The sequence below is a fragment of the Malaya genurostris genome, chromosome 2, assembly GCF_030247185.1.
Source record: "Malaya genurostris strain Urasoe2022 chromosome 2, Malgen_1.1, whole genome shotgun sequence".
Taxonomy (NCBI): Eukaryota; Metazoa; Arthropoda; class Insecta; order Diptera; family Culicidae; genus Malaya; species Malaya genurostris.
This window is the reverse complement of record NC_080571.1, coordinates 115,734,159-115,754,913: the sequence shown is the minus strand read 5'-3', so window position 1 is coordinate 115,754,913 and position 20,755 is coordinate 115,734,159. Positions and strand designations below refer to the sequence as shown.

The window sequence follows — 20,755 nt, the reverse complement described above, 5'->3', positions numbered from 1 at the left end:
GAGCTATGAGCTTTCAAAATACGAGAAAGGCAAACGCGCCTTATGAATTATCCTCTTTGACACTCGTTTGTACCAAACTTTTAAGAAAAGTTTAATTTTGAGTTATTTGAGACTGTGTCACAAAACTGAAAATTTTATCATAAAATTGTGATCATATTTCTGATGGCGTGTCGCAAGAGTTATGTTGATTCATTAGATACAACAATAGATATTCACGATCAAAAATTTATCACTTTCTCAGAGGGTAAATTTTGAAAAGGCACCCCATAGTAAAGTAAGTTTTTTTCAATTTTTTCAATCAAATCACCTTATAGTTCCTTTATCAGTTGTTAGCTAGGGACTTTAAATTTCCATTGATGTATAGATGTCCGCATAATGTGCACTAAGTCTAAGTTATGAGCTTAAAATAAAAGGGTGCCGGTAACCGAACACTCTCCCCTACTTCAATCGGAATCGCTGGACCGACCTCGACAACCAACTGGTCCATCCTTGGTGTGAAGCCATGACCATGCAATTTTTTTTGATATGCGAGAATAAAAAGAAATCATTGAGTGCCAACTCAGCGATGTACGGTGGATGACGTCAATTCGATGTTTTGGCCGGACAAAAAGGCACTGGTTTGAGTTGATGTGTGAGAACTCGCATTGTCATGATGGAAGATGATTTTTCTTCTCTTGTTCGTTTCGCGAATTTCTCCAAAGACTTCAGGCAAACAAATGGTTTTGTACCATTCAGAATTGACCGTCTTACGTTGCTCCAGCGGCACTGTTGACACATGGCCCGTTCTTCCGAAAAAACTGGCGACCATTTGCTTCGAAGTGCTTTGTGCGCAAACAAGTTTTGTTGGATTTGGCTCGTCTTGGAACACCCATACAGTCGATTGCTGTTTTGTTTCCGGCTCATACGTATCCATGTTACTATCTGATATACTGCGATCGTATTTTTTTCAAACATTTCCTTGCACAAATCGACACGAGCCTAGTTTTGAGCGATTGTCAAATTGTACGGGATTCAACGAGAACAAATCTATTTTTTCGGCCAGGTGTCCATGCTAACACATGGATCAATAAGTCCCGAGACTAACAATGGAAACAGCATTTTTTTGCAAATTTTTTTTTATTCATCAACATAATCACCTTTTAGGGTGATACAATGGTTCCAACGTTTTTCCAATTTTTCAATACCATGTTTATAAAAAAATGTATCTTTCGTTTCAAAATAAGCTTCAGTTTCAGCGATGACCTCCTCATTTGAGCCAAATCTTTTTCCCTGGAACATTTTTTTAAGATCAGCAAAGAGCCAGTAGTCACTGGGGGCTAAATCTGGCGAGTATGGGAGGTGCGGAAGCAGATCAAAGCCCAATTCGTTCAATTTCGCCATTGTTTTCATCGACTTGTGGCAGGGTGCATTGTCTTGATGAAAAATGACTTTTTTTCTCTGCATGTGCGGTCGTTTTTTTGCGATTTCCTCCTTCAAACGCACCAGTAAGTCAATATAATAATCACTGTTGATCGATTTACCTTTTTCGAGGTAGTCAATGAAAATCACGCCATGCGTATCCCAAAAAACTGACGCCATGACTTTGCCAGTTGACTGCTGCGTTTTCGGACGGCTTTCACCAGCTGTGCGCCACTCAGATGACTGCCGCTTCGACTCTGGAGTGTAGTGATGTATCCATGTTTCGTCCATGGTCACGTAACGACGCAAGAAATCTTTTTTGTTGCGAGTAAATAGCGATAAACTGCTTTCTGAATCATCGACTCGTTGCTGTTTTTGTTCCATCGAAAGCAATCGCGGCACCCACTTGGAAAAAACCTTTTTCATGCTCAATTTTTCATGAAGGATAGTAAATACACTTCCATATGATATCTGTGTCATCTCAGCAATCTTACGGAGCTTCACTTTACGATCTTTCATTATAATTTTTGTCACTTCACTCACATTTTCCGGTGTAACGGCTTCCACAGGTCTACCCGAGCGTTCCGCGTCATTTGTGTCGGTACGACCACGTTTAAACTCGGCGAACCACCGACAAATCGTTGCTTTTGATGGACAAGAGTCCGGATAACATTTTTCAATCCATTGTTTCGCTTGCACGGTGTTTTACCCATTAAAAAACAATGTTTTATCAAAACACGAAACTCGGGTTTTTTCTATTTTTTAAACAAACTACAAAACGACTTTACTTCAACCTCGATAACTCAGCTGTTTCTGGTCGGATCGATTTAAAATTTTGACCCGTTTCAAGCAAAGGTTAGTACTCTAGAAAGACGTGGGTACTGGTTTACTACGAGCGCCATCTCTGCTTTAGTCTCGGGACCTATTGATCCATGTGTTATATTAAATACACGCGTGTGTCCAAGGATGCCTCTATCCCACGGTATGTCACATGACGATCTGGCATTATCAGTTCAAGCATCGATGGTTTCTGGCAAAACAACTGATTTTAGGCAAGCTTCACGAAATTCGTCGGCGACCGAACTACGACCACGGTTGAATTCACTATACCAGCGACAGTGGTTTTTTATGGTGTTTCATCGCCATGCAAAGAACTAAGTTACACACTGTTGTTGATATAATTCTCTTAAAATTTGTATTGTTTTGGTGTTGCCAGATGTTAGGTATTGACATTAGTGTGGTTAATTCCCGAAATATAAGTAGCGACCTACGTAAGTGGATGGCCATAGAAGCTTACTTCGGCTATACCAGTTTTTGTGCTCATCCGGAAATACCGGAAGTATTGGTCAAAAAATCTATAATGAAATTTGAATCAACTTCGCTTATTAACGATAATGAAAAAGGCATCATACTTCTACCAGGTGGATCTTTTGCTATCGTGTGAATGGGATCTTAGGGCTTGGTTTCGATAAATCGCGTTTCAAAAGTTAGGCGCTTCAACGGCAGAGCGCGAGTAAATTCGACGAACTATATCTCCGAAAATATTCGATGCGTGACTTTTAAACTTTGATATTATGTTCTCTGATAATAAATCTTTCGATTAAAGCTATGAAAAAAAAACAAAAAGTCGTAATATTGAGCTCACTGAAATGTAAAATAATTCCGCTTTATCATTTATATAAATTCGTATTCATAATATAGACGTTCCGCTCAATCAACTCTGCTTGCAAAGACAAATCCGGTTTTCGTTGTGGCTGCAGGTGCTAGGTTATGTTGAAAGCAGGACGTGGAAACCTAGGCATAAATGATATGCATAATAAATAGATTGCATCATGCATTTTTTCTTTCTTTTTCCTCCACGTTTCCACGGGTTTCGATGAAGGCTGCAAAATGCTCTCAGATAGAACTGAGTGCGACGAAAGTACGTCAAGCCATTCAACATCTAGTGAAGTACATAACTAAGAAAGGGGGAATACCAGATAGGAAGTATTGAAAACAGAAATAAGTCTGCCATAATGTAACAAGTGTAATCTTCTTGTCGTCGAAAAATTACCCAATGTTTGCCGAGTGTGCAGAGAAAGAATGCCTTTGCATGTTGAATAGTATTAGGTTTTCCAGAAATTAATTCTTCCCTCTCCGCCTCGGAATAATTTGACCAATCCCAAAAATATCAACCATGCGTTTCCATTGCACACCAATTAGCTGGGGACGCGTGATACCTGACGTATCTCTGATGGCAAGCAAGCAAGCATGTTGCAAACGGATACTCGAACCGTTATGTAGATCCTACTGAACCGTAGGCACGTTGTCCTGTCGATGGTATAGCATTCCGCACTCGTAATTCCCTTCCAACTTCGACATGTGCCACTTGTGCTTCGCCTAGAACGGCAACACTTGCGATGAGGAACGTGTTCTCTCTTCGTTCCTGCCGTCGGTGGCTGGCGTAGCAGAAGGTTTATATAGTCAGCAGAAAGGTAAGCACACAGCATAATTGCGTCGGGTCAGACAGAGACAGACAGCGAATTCACCCCAAGCGACAAAGCAACCGAACGCGAGGGTGCTTAATAATTTAGTTTCAAATTTATTCCGATTAGTTGTTCCGCAGAAACGATAGTAAAATGTAGTGCTTCCGATCGGGAGTATTTTTTTGTACTGAAATTCGCGTCGGAGATTTAGTGAAACTAAGCAGTTTTGAAGTGAACTCTAGTTGATTTTTTATTAGAATAATAGTCATTTGCAAAGCGCACTACAGGCAAATTTGTTATAATATTGTGAGGAATGAGTAAATTTCACACGAATGGATAACGGATATCAGATTTATTGTATTTTAATGTCCATAATAGTAAATGTACTAAGAGAGTTTCCGATCCTTCCCGAATCGGTAGACTGTTATATTGGAAAGCAATTTACAGTGGAATTTGCTACGACCAGTGAATTAGTATCAACGGGTCTTCAAAAGACTGGTGTCGCACAAAGTATCGCAGATCAGGTGACCTCAAACCGTGGACCAGAGAATTTATCTGCAACGTGGTTATAATTGAATTATCGGAATTGAAGAACCGTCACCTGAATCCAACATCAATCATGGTCGTTGTGGCAGGATATAAGATCAAACTACCACGCTATCATCTATTGATACCATATAAAAAGGTATGTATCCACACCAATTCCGCAACGCTCACCGTCGGTTCATTGAAGCCTACCGACACGGTTCTGTCTTCGGACTTCAGGTTGAGAGTCTATCAAACATCAATCAACGCGGCTATTCGTTCTTTGCCGTCACAATCCCCAATGAATTTGCCAACACGTTGCTCTATTTCGAGCAAATACACGTGAGCATTAGGTGTTGCTTTGCGATGTTAGTTTCCATTTCCCATGTTCTGCTTGTGGAAAATAAAACAGAGCTGGAGGGTGCGCCAGAGACTGGCGGACTGTACAAATCAATTTATTCCTGATCCAGTTTGACTATAAAAATTAATTCCATTTTTTATTTCAAGAATAGTTGGGAAATGCTAGATGGCATAACTGTTCAACATAATCTGTTATGCACTGACGATGAGAAGACGATATTTAATGGAAATTGAAAGAATATCTTAGAACACTTGCATTGATGACTTCCTTTCATTATTTTCTTTAGATCTCAAACCAAACATCGGTTTTCTTCAGCGGTGTGCATGGATCTCGACTCCGCTACAAGGCGGATGAAATTTCGTGTTTGCAAAATACTCAAATTTCCATCGCTTTGACACGAGAACATGTTCGCACTCATTGAGAGCTTCACCGGAAGTCCAATGCACATTACAGACTCTTGTATCGCAAGTCACATAACAATGTAACTGTTCGTTTAAGGGTGAAACACATCCCTGGGGCAAAACGCACCTTTTGATTTTCATAGAATGTATTCTTGACGTGAATACGTCTTACTTTACTATGAGGCGCCTTTTCAAAATTCTTTCTGTGGAAGAAAGGGTACAACATAATTGTGAATATCTTGAGTTGTACTAAACGTAACAGCATAATTCTTTCACCATACTATCAAAAATATGATCAGTAATTTAGTATAAAATTACTCAAAAATTAGGTTTTCTCAAACTTTTTGAAACAGTGAGGAAAACTCATCACAATTAATTGTCTTTTTCTCACTCGGACGACGGTAGTCAGACACATATTGAGAGGCGGGTAGGGTCTAACACTTTTGAAAAGTCATGTATTATTTTCTTTCTATTTTCTGATAGTAAAACATTTCAAGAATATTCTGTGAAATTTTGAAGCATACGGAACAAAACTCAGCAAGTTATGGGTCTTTATCTTTGCCGATCTCATACTACGAAGAAATAGGAGCTGCGCACACAGGCCCAAGATTTCTGCTTCGATTGACTAAAAAACTACAAGGATCAGCCACATGGGGTTGTTCGATCCATTGATGTGGAACAAAGCAACCAACATTTCTAATGATCTACAATCAAAAAGTTCAATCAATCGTCACACTATTGAATCCGCAATTGCACGAGAGTCAGCTTAGATTGATCTTGATTAGGAACCAACACCGAACATCGTTTGTCTTGATTTGTATTTATTTTATAGCCGACGAAATTACACCAATATCCCAAATGTATGCAATTATATATTTATACATACTTACGATTTAGATATTTAAGGTGAAATGTAGCGGAAAGCGCGAATCGCGTTTTTGATCGGTTATTCAAAAACTAGACCGATTTTCGAAAAATCAAAAACACTTAAGTTTTCGAAATCAAATTTATCACAACTAAGTATTCTTAGAATTTTGAAATTTTGCTTTACCGAGCGGTTATTGGTTTTTGAAATGTATAAACGGTTACTGTTCACGGGGATATTTTTAGAACTGAAACGTAGTGTTTGTAGCAGAATTTCACAAAGAATCTGAAAATACAACTCAAAATTATAAAATTACACATGAAATAATGACGCGAATTTATACAGCATTGGGTTTTCTGTTGAAATGAAAACGAGTTGAATACAATAAAACGGGTATTGAAAGAAGTCATCTATTTTCTAAGTAACTGTCATTTATCATGCTAAAAATGTCCAACTCTGTTGAGCTCAATGCACTGATTTTGCTGAAGCAATAATGCTTGGCTGTATAATATCATATAATAGGTATTATTTTAGATTGTAGCAATTTTTATACAAAAACTAAAACTTCAACCTTGACAGGCTACTGAATGCAATGAATACAAGCCAAGTAGTATCGTTCATGTAGAATATTTGAAAATATAACTTTTATATAACCTGTGATACAAACAATGTGGCTTGGTAAACTACTGGCAAAAATATCGAAAATACTTGAATGTTCTCCTGTCTTCAATCGTTCTTTTGAAGAAGAATCCATGCTTGCTACTAAACTCAGGTATATACACGGTTAGCAAGTTAGTCAATACATATACATATAACCTCATGTTAGTCATTCGTAATTACTCGTGATTCATAGCTCTAGTGTAAGAGTAATCACTAACAATAACGATTGAATTAGCATATATTCAGTGTGATGGATCCAAAAATCCATTACGTCCAGTCTTATTTACAAGCCAAAATAACGAGAGGTAAGCCCACTGCGCTCAATCATTGAAAAAAGTTCTGGTTTCTATGTGTCGGTTTTTCTTGTTATGCTTTGTGTGACGGCTCGTTCAACTGAAGCGGATAAAATTTTGCGCGCATTTTATGACGCTACATTTCACCTTTAAGCTACTCTTCCTCAAGCTTGTGTTCAAGTTTTGTATGCAAGCAGTTATTTTTATAGCGTTACGTTTCTCTACCATTCTGCGATTTCGGTTGAAGCCAAAAACATTTTCTCATTATCATTAGAGTTCATCTTATATAAATTAGAAATTAATCTTAAGCACTCAAAATTTATCCTGGAGTAGTTGTCAATTTCTCAGGCGAAACGACATCACATGGAATTTCATCCAAGCTTGCATGACACAAGATCAGAGCATACCAATTAAAGCCTCAAATCGTTTTATGGCACTTTTTGTCTTGATGTCTAGCAACAACCTACATCTAGCTTCCAACAGCTTCGCTTTTGCATCGATTGACCAATCAGAGCGATGCTTTCCCTTTGATATATTGCTTACTCCTTCAAAACCGTCGTCTATGGTAGGGAAATCCGGTATGCCGGAGATTTTTAGCAGACAAAATAGGACACTGCTCGCTACTAATCAAAATTTCAATCATAAATATTTGAAAATACATGGCTTGATACATTCAAATCGAAACTTAGAAATATTTCCAATCAAATGATGAAATATTATTAATAATTGATACAAAATAGACTGAGCTGTCAGTGTTTAAAACCTGACCACATTTCTACGTGTAGTTTTCTTTGAGTTTTTAATTTGCACCCCTATATAGAAAAAAGTACGGGTATGTAATGTCAGAGACATAACTGGATGTCGTGAATGCGAATAATACTGACGATTTCTTTATACTTCCGAATATAAGTTACAGAATTTTGATGCCAATTATTTAATTTTGGATTTGAATATTACAGTGAAAGAAATTATCAAAGGGCAATACCGGATTAACTTCAGGCATTCAGAAGGACCAAATTATGTAATCCTCTAAGATATTGACACTGTTTTGATGAAAACGATATTAAACACTGTTCCGAATTTTGCAGTGCAAAATTTTCACATAGCTAATCAAATTATCCAAGATTGCACTACACTGATGGTTTTACTGAAGTACTAAAAGAAATGAACAATTTTCAATCAAAGTTTACCTTTCATACTCGCTCAGTAGATAATCGGAACTGATATGTACTTGACTACCTCAAAACCGTCGTCCGGGTGCGAAAAAAGCAAGCAAGCGTGAAGAATTTTCCTCATTATTTCCAACAGTTTTAGTTAACGTTGTTTTTCAATTATTTATGGTTATCTCACGCTGTTGAAAATTTAATCACATATTCCTGATCACATTTCCGATAGCTTGTAGGAAAAATTATGTTATTGGGTTAATTTCTTCAAGAGATATTCGCGATAAAGCTCTGCCCATTTCTGTACAGGCGTAATTTTGAAAAGGCGCCCCATAGTAAAGTAGTTCGTATTCAGGACAAAATAAAGATGTGTTCCACATCAAAACTTGACAAAACATTCTCGAAATGCTTCATTATAACAAAATACAAAGGAAAAAATATGGCTTTTTGAGAATTTTAGAGCCTACGTGTTCCCTTCAGTAATAAATTGTTTTGTTCGATTTTATAGACAATAAACTTTAAACGCGTTTTTCTCGAAAGCAGGTTTTGGAAGTCCGTGTCCATCGTCATTCAAAAATTACTGTACCAATTTTTTTCAAATTTTGCACACACCTTTTACATATAAAAACCAGACCCCAACGTTTTCCTTTTCGTTGTTTATTACTATGGGGAGGTTTTACAGCTATAAAATGGTCGATTTTTTCGTGAAAAATCGTACTTTTAAATTCAAACAACCACCAAAAATTAATTTTTTTTTTTTAAAACAGAAACGTTGGGGTCTAGAAAAACTTTTGCTCTAATTATGCTGCTTTGATTTGTTCACTTCTGATTAGTCTGCGCTGAGATACAGTGAATCATTATTTTTATGAAGCGTCCTCAAAAATGCATCTTCACCGACTTATTTCTCAATATTTTTCAACGAAAATATTACAAATCGTTGTTCGAATGATGCTTTTTATTATACAAAATATTTGAATTTATTTTGTTGAACGATAGTTCTGGAAAAGGTTTTTTTCATCATTTAGACCCTACCTGGACCCTGATTGGACGAGTTTAAAAAGTAGTCCATGGTCGAAAATCGATCATTTCTTCTTGTGGTGTAAAGCCTCAAACACTCAGGTTGCGATCTCATTCGCTTTTCGGACGTCGTGGCAGGCAGCTTCCTTCTCAATCAGTAGCAGCATCAACAGATTATCAGTAATCGCATTCAGCTTCTGTGTTTTGAATTGGATTCTAGAACTGAATTCTAAAACTGAATTCAAAACCTGGATTCTGATCCTAGCTGACCTTAATTTCAGGTTTTGAATTTATTTTCAGAATTCAGTTCAAGATAACTGATTTAAAACTAAGACTTTGGAACTGAATCCTAGTTCTGGATTCAGGAACTAAACTGGATTTTTATTTATTTGTTTATTCGTCAAACAAATATAGACTACAGACAACAAAAAGCTACTATGGTTTCTTATATGCTATACATTACTGACAATTGAATTATAATGCTCCACAAAAGTAAGTCTTGAGTCTAAAATTACGTCTAGGTCTCTAATAATTTTGCATTTTTCTACAGGTTGGTTTCCTAAATATATGTTAATAGATGGAGACATAATTTTTCTACTAAACGTTACTGAACTACATTTCTTAACGTATAGTTGGAGTAAGCTTTTATTGCACCAAATGTTAAATACGTTAATTTCATATTGGAATACTTCAGCATCTACAGCATTTTTTATTTCCATAAAGAGCTTCATGTTTGAGTAAGAAGGAAATGTCGTTTACGTACAAAATAAAAAGAAGAGGGCCTAAATGTGAACCTTGGGGAACACCTGAAGTGACATTTATTGATTTGGAGTATGTGTTTTGATAGCGTACAATTTGTTTAGGTTTTGTGAGATATGATTCAAACCATTCCAAAAGTTTTTGTTCAGTGCCATATTTTTTAATTTTGAATGTCAAATCTGTCGAAAGCTTTGCTGAAGTCAGTATAGAGAGCTTCTACATAATTTCCATTGTCCATAATTACCAAAGTGAATGTAATGAATTCCAAGAGATTTGTTGACGTAGAACGACCTTTGAAAACGCCATGTTGTTTTGGAGTTCAGTTCCATAATTCTAGAACTAAATTCATTATCTGTAGTCTTGATCCGGATAACGAATCTAAATTTTGCAACTTAATTCTGAGCCTGTCCCAGATTCAGAAGCTCTTGAATCCAGTTCTAGAGTTCAGTCCTTGTCCAGAATTTTGGTTCTAGTGTAGAATAATTAATGATGGCAAAAAGTACTCAACAACATCGGACAAATTCCGGAAATCGGTTCTTTTTAGAATCATTAACATAGTTCACTGTATTTTTATTGCTCTCATTTGTTCCCTGTCAGATAATTGCATGGTAGAATATTTTGGTCGTTATTAAAACGCTCTTAAGTATAGATACCGTTAAAATTCTGGAAGCAAAGCATCACAAGAAAAATTCACAGCTGTGAACGTAAAACTCGCACAACGAAGTAATACGAGCGATTATCTATATTTTCATGAATATTATCAATGGATTTTTCAAAAAATTTTCCATTGAATCATAAATAAAAACAAGAAAGTTTGTCTGGACATTAACTAACGAAACCATTTCAATTGGTAAACAAGTTCAGAGGATTTACCCTGTTCAAGAATGAGTACATCTCCATCGTAAATATCTCTTGTTGTATTTAAGGTAGCAACATAATTTCGTCTCCATACCCGCGTTCAGTAATTTTTGATAAAATTTCAGTAGTATGAGATATCGAAAAATAACAATCAATGTCAATGTTGGAGTTTTCAAAAATAATTGGTATGATCGCATTAAGCCGAAATTCAGTGTCAAAATCATTGGACAAAGCGTATCGTCCAACCCATAGAAATACAGAATATTTTCAATGATAGAGTATTTTTAATTGACTAATATGAGGGAGACTTTTTGTTCATGTTGTTTAGTCATTCAAAATGCTCTTATATTCGATTTTCTCGCCGCAAAATCGTGAAAATATTTCCAGTTTACTATGGAACACCTTTTAAAAATTCGCCCTGTGGTAAAATGGGTAGAACCTAATCGTGAATATGAGTTATACTAAACGCAACAAATAACCCTATCTCCATGCTATCAGCAATTTGTGATAAATTTTTAAACAGTGTGAGATAACGATAAATAACTAAAACAATTAAGTTTTGTCAAACTTTTGGAAACAACGAGGAAAATTCATCACGTGCTCTGCTTTTTTGACTAGATTTTGAAAGAGGATTTAGTTCCTTCATTTAAAGACTGCCCCAGAAAGTATGGACGCACTTTGATTTCGCTGTAAATATTTCACAAGTGTTAGATATTTAAATTTTATTCGATATACTGATATTATTAGACTACAACAACAGAATATTATTCTCAACATTTGCTACTCAGGCATTGTAGACTAGCTATCGCACCTTCTTGCGAACGTTCCTCATTAAATTCCGTACAGACTGCTTGGCGACAAGTTTCGACACTTTTTTCTAATCTTTTTCGAACTGTTGAATGGTTTCGGCTGCCGAGACATGTTTCCTAAGATGTGCCTTCGTTGATGCCCAAAATTCCTCAATTGGTCGAAGTTGTGGGCAATTTGGTGGATTCATGTCTTTGGGGACGAAAGTGACATTTTTGGTAGTATACCATTCTACCGTTGATTTCGAGTAGTGGCAAGAAGCAAGATCTGGCCAGAACACAACAGGATCCTTGTGGCTTCGAATCATGGGTAGAAATCGTTTTTGTAAACATTCCTTGATGTATATTTCGCTGTTCATTGAAGCAGTGGTGATGAAGGGTTTCGAAATCTTACCGCAGCTACAAATTGCTTTACAGACCATAGCTTTCTTACCAAATTTTTCGACTTCAATCGATGTCTCGGACTGGTTTAACACTTGCCTTTCTCGCACCGTATAATATTGTGGTCCCGGCAAGGATTTGTAATCGAGTTTCACATGGGTTTCGTCGTCCATTATTATGCAGTTCAAATTTCCAGCAAGAATCGTATTGTACAGCTTTCGAACCCTCGGCCTGATCGATGCTTCTTGTTTCGGACAACGTTTTGGTTGATTGCATAGGATGCTAGTCTTAGAAGCCAGTTGTCGTATGTTCGAGCACCGACCTGGAAGGATTCTTAGTGTCAGTACTAGCCATACAATGATTCTGTACACTAAGAATCGGCTGGTTGAAACAGAAAGGCCAAATTCCACCAAAGGAATGTAATGCCAAGACTTTGACTTTTGGTTGTTTCTGCTTCTTATAGGTTCGAAGATTCAAACGTTCTTTAGCACGAAGACTCAAAGGTGTTATCCTCATCGAACTTCCTGATTGCATTTCGCACGGCTTTTTCACTTACTCTTTCCATTTTTGCTATCTTTCTCAGTGACAGTTCGCGTTCTGTACACTCACCATTTGTACACAATTTTTCGACGTTGTTCTGCTGAAAGTCCACGAATTTCGAAGCAAACTAATGAAAACGAATAAACAACTGCACGAGTGGTTACAGAAGAGTGTAAACAACAGGACGCAGCCATAAAAATTGACAGATTCTGAATCATTGCGAAATGGCAGCGGTTTTTGGTTGCGTACATACTTTCTGGGACAGTCTTTATGTTCGTGATTCCAATTCAGAAATCTGATTTAGAATTTTTTAGAAATGAACAAAATTCAGGATATGGATTTATTCAAATCTAAACTTCTGATTCTGAAAATGAGCTCAGCTCCATAATTCTAGAACTTAATTTATGTCCTGATTTCTTAATCTGGATTCCAAACCTGAATTTTTCAACTTAATTCTGAGCCAGCCCCATATTTCGAATTCAGCTCTTGAATCCAGTTCCAGAATTCAGTTCTGACCCAGAATTTTAGTTCTGATGTAGATAAATAATTGATGGCAAAGAAGACTCAACAGTTGTATACATTGCATAAATTCCACAAATCTGTTGTTTCTAGAACAAGGTAAATATTCTCAAAGGATTATGCGAAGTTTGCTTGTAAGTTTAATTCGTATTCATATTCTCTAGTTATATCAGTGACATTACCCAAGAAATGTTTTATCGATATGTTATGTTTTTTTTCTTCTTTTTTTTCACAAATGTAAATGTTACGTCACGTGAACTTTTTGAACAATGTGTTACATAATCCCACTTGTGCCAACGCTACAAGCCCAAATATATATTGACACGTATTTTCTTATTTCAATATAGTACGTGGAATTTTCGAGATATGATTTTTTGAAATTTCGCGTTTTCAAAAAAGAGCCTTTTTTCAACAGCCTATACTGTAAAATCTAATAAAGATACAAAAATTCGTCCAAGACATAAAATGTGCGTCTTCTCCTTAGCTTTCAAATAAGCGATTCCATAAAGTTAATATAATGAAAAAATTTAAAAATTAATAAACAAATAAAAAAAAGTTCAAACTTGGGCCTAATTGTTTTTTTTTTTTTGTTGAAAAAAATAGCCTTAGGGGTTTAACTCAATCTTGGCAAAGTTTCAGAGTGGAAAGATCAATACTTTCGGAGCAGTGAATTTTTCAATTACGACCCGCACGCGCGGAACGTATCGTAGCGCAATTCGCTCGGATACGGGCTTAGATGAAAAAAAATTTTTGGGTGGTTGATTTTGCGTGGAATGCCCCATATATACAATTCGAACAACGTAGAAGTCAATTCGAATCGAAATAATCGGTAGACATTCTATAAATATCGTTACGACAATCTCTGAAGATTCTCTTAAAAGTAGACCAACTTATTATCTATTTTATAATCTAATCTTGTCATCTAGGGGTTAATCTATTTTGTGCATAGGGTACAAACTCGGTTTTTATACTTTATGTTTCGTCTTCGATTCGTCAGTACATAACAGTTTATGTTGAACTGTCATGTTACCAAGCAGTTCAACATAAACCGCTAGGCAGAATATGCAATATGCAGAACACTTTTTCTGTTTTTCTTGAACCGAAGTGCAACGGCTTAACTCTTGAATGGGGATGTTTCTCAGGCTTTTAAACTGCCTTCGATTGAGTTTCCACTTTTTGCAAATACAGATTCAACACGTTTCCGGAACGCACAAAGGTCATTATAATGTAGTCATTTCTCTCCAGGTACGGGCCAAAGTTTTTCTGACGCTTACTGTACTCAGGTGGGGTTTATAACAGTTCCTAGGCTTCCTGATGCGCCATACCTAACGCTCGCATTTTTTTTGACGAAAAACAGTACATTTTGTGATGCAGTACATCTACATTGAAAAAACAGTACATTTCGCAGTACGTGTTTTATCTAACAATAGTGAATAAAAAACAAAAGCGAACAGTTAGTTTATTATTACTTCCTTAGTTCAATATAAACTAAAAATGCACGAATTAATCATCAAACTTTTCATTGCTAAGAAATTCAATTTGTTTTTGAGAATCAGATATTTTTGACGATGATTTTGATTTAGTGTATTCTTTCTTTTTGGTGGTTACAGTTTTCTTTTGTTTTAAATCAACAAAATTTTGTAAAATTGTTGTTATGCGCTCTGAACATGAATGAATAATGAAAAAATCACGAAGAAAAGAAGAGAAAGATAAAAATCCATGTATTGTTTGCATGTATTTTTATTCGTCACGTGTTGTCTTTGTTCTTTCTGATGTTTTGTATTGCGGTAAATCGAAATTTGATGCGTCAAAGATTTAAAATTCTGTATTTTCTGATATGAAAAATCCAGTACATTGTGATGGGAAAATACAGTACATTTAATGGTGGAAAACAGTACACAGTATTTGGGTCAAAAAACAGTACGGATACGAGCGTTAGCCATACTGTGTAATCCAGCGAACTCAGATCAGGGCTGGACGGCGGTCACATATCCTTCTTCCAAAACGGCAGATGTTTCTTCAACCTTGTTTCAACCACGACTGAGTGCCGTTCGAGGTGTACCACGGAGGCCCTGTCATACAACATTTGGCTTCGTACCGTAATGTTCTTGATTCATGGAAAATCATACCTAAAATCCCTATATAGACCCCAGTGTTAGCCATTTTTAGGCATCGGAATGCTCTATTTACACACCATATCACTAGCAGGATGCTTGGTTATATACAAGTTTTTATGCTCGTCCACCAAGTCTTTTACCGGACGTAAACTAATATAGTGGTCGCCCGAATCTTCCTTTTAATGACAGCGATAACCCTCGGGAATCTGACCTGACCTTCGGAATAACCTTCTTGGATAGTTGTCCTTTCATTTCTCGGTCTAAAACTCTTTCACGGTCCACCGAGGCACTCTCACGGTGATTGCTATGTTTTATTGAGACAATTGCGCATGGGATAAATCTCGACTTCGTCATGGTGCAATTGTCAAACTAAGTCATTTTTTTTATTCACAGCGTACCATGATATGAGGTCTAATACGTCACTCAATAAGTCGTGTGATTAACTAATGTGCATCCCAAAATCTTCTTCTCGGCTGACTGTTGTGTCACGTTTCGAACGTGGTGCACCGGCTGCAGTGATGGATCCATGTTTCATTCATTGTCGCATATCGTCGCAAAAAAATCTGATTTAATACTTGAAAATACGGTCAAACATTGATCTCAATCGTTGTGGCTTCTAATCGACTGGAAGTAAACGTGGGACTCACTTTCAAGAGCTTTCTCATGGTCAAAAGTTCACACACTGTCTTCTGATATCTTCACGGCCTCAGCTATTTCAGTTTATCATTAGATATAACCAATTTGCGAATCTGTTTGATGTTTTTTGGAGTAGCCTTTTCATTTGGACGACCAAAACGTTTACCATCATCGGTGTCTGTACGATCACGATTAAATTCAGCAAATCAATAATAAATGGTTCTTTTTGATGAGGTAGAGTACGAATAACACTTTTGAAGGCATTACTGAGCTTATGCAGTTGTTTTTTCATCAAGAAGCAATGGTAAATTGACAAATGAATTTTAATCCATTGTTTCGAAAATGACAAAAGTAGCTTCACATAAATCGCTCACATTTGTCTGACTAAATGAAATGTCATAAAATTTCATACATAGTCTTTTGAAAATTGGACCTTCATAAACGTCAGATGGATTTGACAATGATCGTGCAAGTTGTGTGTCAATCACAAGATTGATTGAGTGATGTGTTAGCTTACGCGCATGCAAAAAAAACAGCAACTTTTCGATGTGCTCAGTTCGTTTGTTTATTGAAGAATCCTCAAGATAGCGTGATGGTGATACTACTGACATATCACATGTATTTAAATATTTTTGGACGATTTTTTCGATATAGTTGAGTTTGAACAAATGCAGATGGTAAAATTCTAACATTATGTTAAAAAATGATTATCTACGGGTTATCCTCAAACGTATGGCTATTCAATTTTCCTATACTATTGAATATCTCAGATGAAATTTGAATATATCTGTTTATATACAGATTTGATTTAGGTGATAAAACATGAGCAAATAGACGAATAATATCAATTTCTATTATAATTTATCAATTAATCTCTAAATCTCACCATAAAAAGTTAGAACTTCCCGGATTTGAAAACAGCACACAATCTCATTTCTTCGAATTTATTTCATTTTACGAATTCTTCATGAATATGCCGCGGAAAGTCATTGAAACATACAAAAAAAGGAATTTTGTCAAACTTTCTAGCAAAACTATCATGATTGCTCAGTTCGAAACTCGCCACTTGAGCAGCGCAGCGATCGCAGAATAGTTGGCTGGATTATTCAATTTACAATGATGCAGCTCAAGCTGATACAAATGCTCGTCGCTACGTATCGCATACAATTAATTCAAATTGGCAGTTTGTGTGCTTATGAGAAATTTTCATTTGCTGGTCGTATTTTTGTTTTGTCCGACACTTTAAGCGCTCATGAGAAAGATATCTCTACGACACTAGGACGATTAAACCAGGTAGTTTTAATATTAATGCATTAAAGTTGAGTAACACGTTTATGAGATTTTAAACGTGAACGTGAACATCTTGTGAAAAGTACTTTGAACTATGCATCTAGAGACAAAAGCTGAGTTTCCTATACAATGTTATAACAAACCGCTTGAATGACTAAAGAGATATAAATAAACGCTTACTGAACTGAAATTAGAATCGACTTCAGTTAAGTTTCAATTTATGTAATTGCATAATGCGATTTTTAGCACGTGATGGTGTATTGGACTTAGTATTATTGTGGAAGTTACTAAATTTTCACGTTTATCTTGATAACTCGAATATATATCGCTTTTTTGGCATGGGAAATTGCGCGTATATGGCACTGTTTTTGTTTATTTGTTAATTAACGACTACATGACTTGTATTGTTTACTATTACGGAATTTAAGAATTCTTAATTTCAGTAACATTTCTGATTCATCTGACTTAATACATACAACTGCAGTATTTACTAGTTTTTCGTTGTAGCTGTTAGTAGAATATTGTCAATAATAGTACTGTTGTTGTACCGTACACTGATGAAGTATATGAATAATATTCGAAATACGTATCTGTAGTATAACGTTCGATACACTTTTGCGAAAATAGTGACTTTGTGAGAGTGTAAGGACGTGACATAGTAGAATTAAACGCTACAATAACAGTGCTAATAGTGCAGTATTTAGTAAATTAAGTTATAATATTTTATTCCAACGTTGCAGTAGTTTATGAAAAAATTAATTGAGTTCTAAATTCCAGCTGGGACGGACATTATTGTGTGTCTAAATACAGTACTTTCAAAATAACCATACTTTAATTGATATTGTCATGAACCATCCTTCTGTGTACTCTATTTTGCCGGACGGACAACAGAGAGTTACTGCAGGGTAATCGATCATTATTCCTTTTCGACATATTTGCCGGGGCTTTATTTATAGTTACCAAATTTTGCTTGTTATTCGCAGATTAGCGCATGTTGCAGCGAGAAATAGAAACAAGCAAGTTATGCGAATTGAGCGGGCTCTCCGACATGAACGCACTGTGTGTGTGCGTTTCGTTATAACAAATCCTGCAACTATGCTCATTGATTTCCCCCCGTTTTGTCTTTCTAATCCAGTTCATGTTCCGAGTGTCGACGATTTGTTGTTATGTTCTATTGGAATTTTAGGCGGATAATTTGATTAGAAATAAATGATTTGTGCTTTGTTTGATTCTTAGGGACGCGGATTAACCGGACTGAAAAATTTGGGCAACACGTGCTACATGAATAGCATTCTTCAGTGCCTGAGTAATACCAGATTCCTAACAGAATACTTTGTCGAAGGGACATTCCGTAATAATCTGAATAGGTAAAAAAGGCTACATTTATATTTCTTATCTTATAATAATAAAAATACATTTATATTTTTATACGTTTGCTAATAAATAAATTTATAGATCTAATAAGACTGGTGGTCGAATTGCTGAGGAAGTGGCAGCAGTAGTATACACCTTATGGACGGGCAAATATAAGTGTATTGCTAGTAAGAATTTAAGGGTCAGTATTATTGTGCCACCTTAAAGTTCTTGTTAAACCATTAACGTAATATTGCAGTATGTTGTCGGTCAGTATGAGCGACAATTTAGCGGAGTCGAGCAACAAGACTCACATGAGTTCCTTACCATTTTAATGGACTGGCTTCACTCTGATCTGCAAACTGTTGCAATGCAGGTAATCTCAAGATCACACCCACTAGATTATTTTTAAACCTCGTATTCTGTTTGCAGATTGATTCAAATTTAGATGATCTACAAGCTTCGGAAAAAGCGTGGTTAGAATACTTGAAGTATAAGGAGAGCTATGTGTCACAGCTCTTCTACGGACAAATTAAGAGTACCGTTAAATGCAAACGATGTGGGAAAGAAAGTGCCACGTACGAATCTTTTTCAAGTCTCAGCCTTGAACTGCCTTATGATTCAAATCGGTGCCATTTGAATGTAAATTATCAAAACACCGAGTTGGTTTCCAATATAAACTCTTATTAAATACCTCTTCATCAGGACTGTCTGGAGATGTACTTCCATGGCGAACACATACGAGGCTGGAACTGTCCCAGGTGCAAAAGCAATCAAGATGCCGTAAAAAAGTTGGACATATCGAGATTGCCTTCAATATTAGTCATTCACTTCAAGCGGTTCTACGCAGATGCAGACCCGATTTCCACCATGTACAGGAAAAAGCAAAGCTACGTAAAATTTCCGTTGGTCGAGCTAGATATGTCTACGCATATCGCACCGTCTGAGCTGAACCGCAACAAACATCTAAGAAATCGTCGGTACCATCTGTACGGTGTTTCGAATCATTACGGGTCGATGGAGAGTGGTCACTACACCGCATTTTGCAAAAATTGGCTACATCAAAAGTAAGTGACATATTTTCTAGTGCTGGTATTTTGGATACTGACCGATGGGGTCTTTTTTTCAGGTGGTACAAATTCGATGATCATACCGTGGCGAATTTGGACATGTCGGATATATGCTCTAGTGCGGCATATATACTTTTCTACTCCATGCTTCCAGACCAATCGCCAACGGATATGCAGATACGATAGGTTTGCAGTTATTCAATTTTTCTTGCATTAACTTTTTCACAAAAGAATTATACTTCGTTTTAGGTTACAGTTATAGTTTCGAAACGAATACCTGTGATTTTAATCAAAACGTTCAAGCTTATGCAGATACATGAGAAGTATGTAAAAAAATACAGAATAATATACGTATATTTTACTTGAGTTAAGAGTTTTAATTCTCAGTAGGACAGAAAGAATTTCTGATATGAATTGTGACCATTAAGAACAAGATAAACCAGAAACCGCCTTGTGCGGATTTTTAAAAATAAAAAATAATAATGCTATTTCACCTATTATCTTCGAAATATTTGGAGCGAATATAAAATTCACACATTTTGTTCGAGTTTTCCTGCAAAACATCACTCGATCGAAACACGAAAGAAATTTCACATATGATTAAAATATTGCGAGTCTAATTATTATTATGACGAATGTCCATTATGCCAAATGTCCATTATGCGCTGGTCCGCTGGACCTCATAAATCGATGGTGTTTTGACATGGGTAGCTCTACTCTTCTAGTCGTGAAAGTGTTGTTACATTTTTTATCAGGATTTAAACAAGTTAGAGACAAACGGTTACCAAAACCAAGTAATTTTGCAGGTTTACGGTCTCAGAACTCTCTACAGAGAACTATTCCACGGGAAGGTTATCGTTTTCATCATCAGCAGGATGCTGCCTAAACAGGTACGGAAACAGAACTGAATGACCAGTGTACTAGCTCGGAATTATACAGAGTTGTTCTCACGAAGTACCATGCATACTGCATACTGCATGCATACTGATGTAGAACGAAACATATTTCAGGATTAGAGATGGGCAAAACCATTTGTTTCAAAGAACGGCTCAGAACATCGAAGTTCTACCGAAAAAACTAGCTGTGTTAAACCAATCTTTTGTTTTTCGGAATTTTTGCATGTTTCTTCGAAAATAAGAGCCACAAACTATGTTTTGTAGTTAACAGATTTAATGATAGAGAGCATAGATTCGAATTGTAACATATAATGTAACTCAGATTCATATGAAAATGGTCCCAAACAAGGTTCCTGATTTATGTTTGAATCCGACTTCTGGT

At 36.3% G+C, this 20,755-nt stretch overlaps 1 protein-coding gene across 2 annotated transcripts in view; it reads left to right on the top strand.

The window, feature by feature from the left end:
- Positions 1-19,843, top strand: part of LOC131427751 (ubiquitin carboxyl-terminal hydrolase 8) — a 29,607-nt gene extending 9,764 nt beyond the window's left edge. For both annotated transcript variants that reach the window (XM_058591214.1, XM_058591213.1), the window contains 7 exons: positions 18,291-18,421; positions 18,510-18,609; positions 18,667-18,783; positions 18,840-19,049; positions 19,113-19,474; positions 19,537-19,663; positions 19,727-19,843. In XM_058591214.1, coding sequence (XP_058447197.1) covers positions 18,291-18,421; positions 18,510-18,609; positions 18,667-18,783; positions 18,840-19,049; positions 19,113-19,474; positions 19,537-19,663 — 1,047 coding nt within the window. In that variant the 3' untranslated portion in view covers positions 19,727-19,843. The remainder of the gene's footprint in view (positions 1-18,290; positions 18,422-18,509; positions 18,610-18,666; positions 18,784-18,839; positions 19,050-19,112; positions 19,475-19,536; positions 19,664-19,726) is intronic.
- Positions 19,844-20,755: the final 912 nt, after the last annotated feature.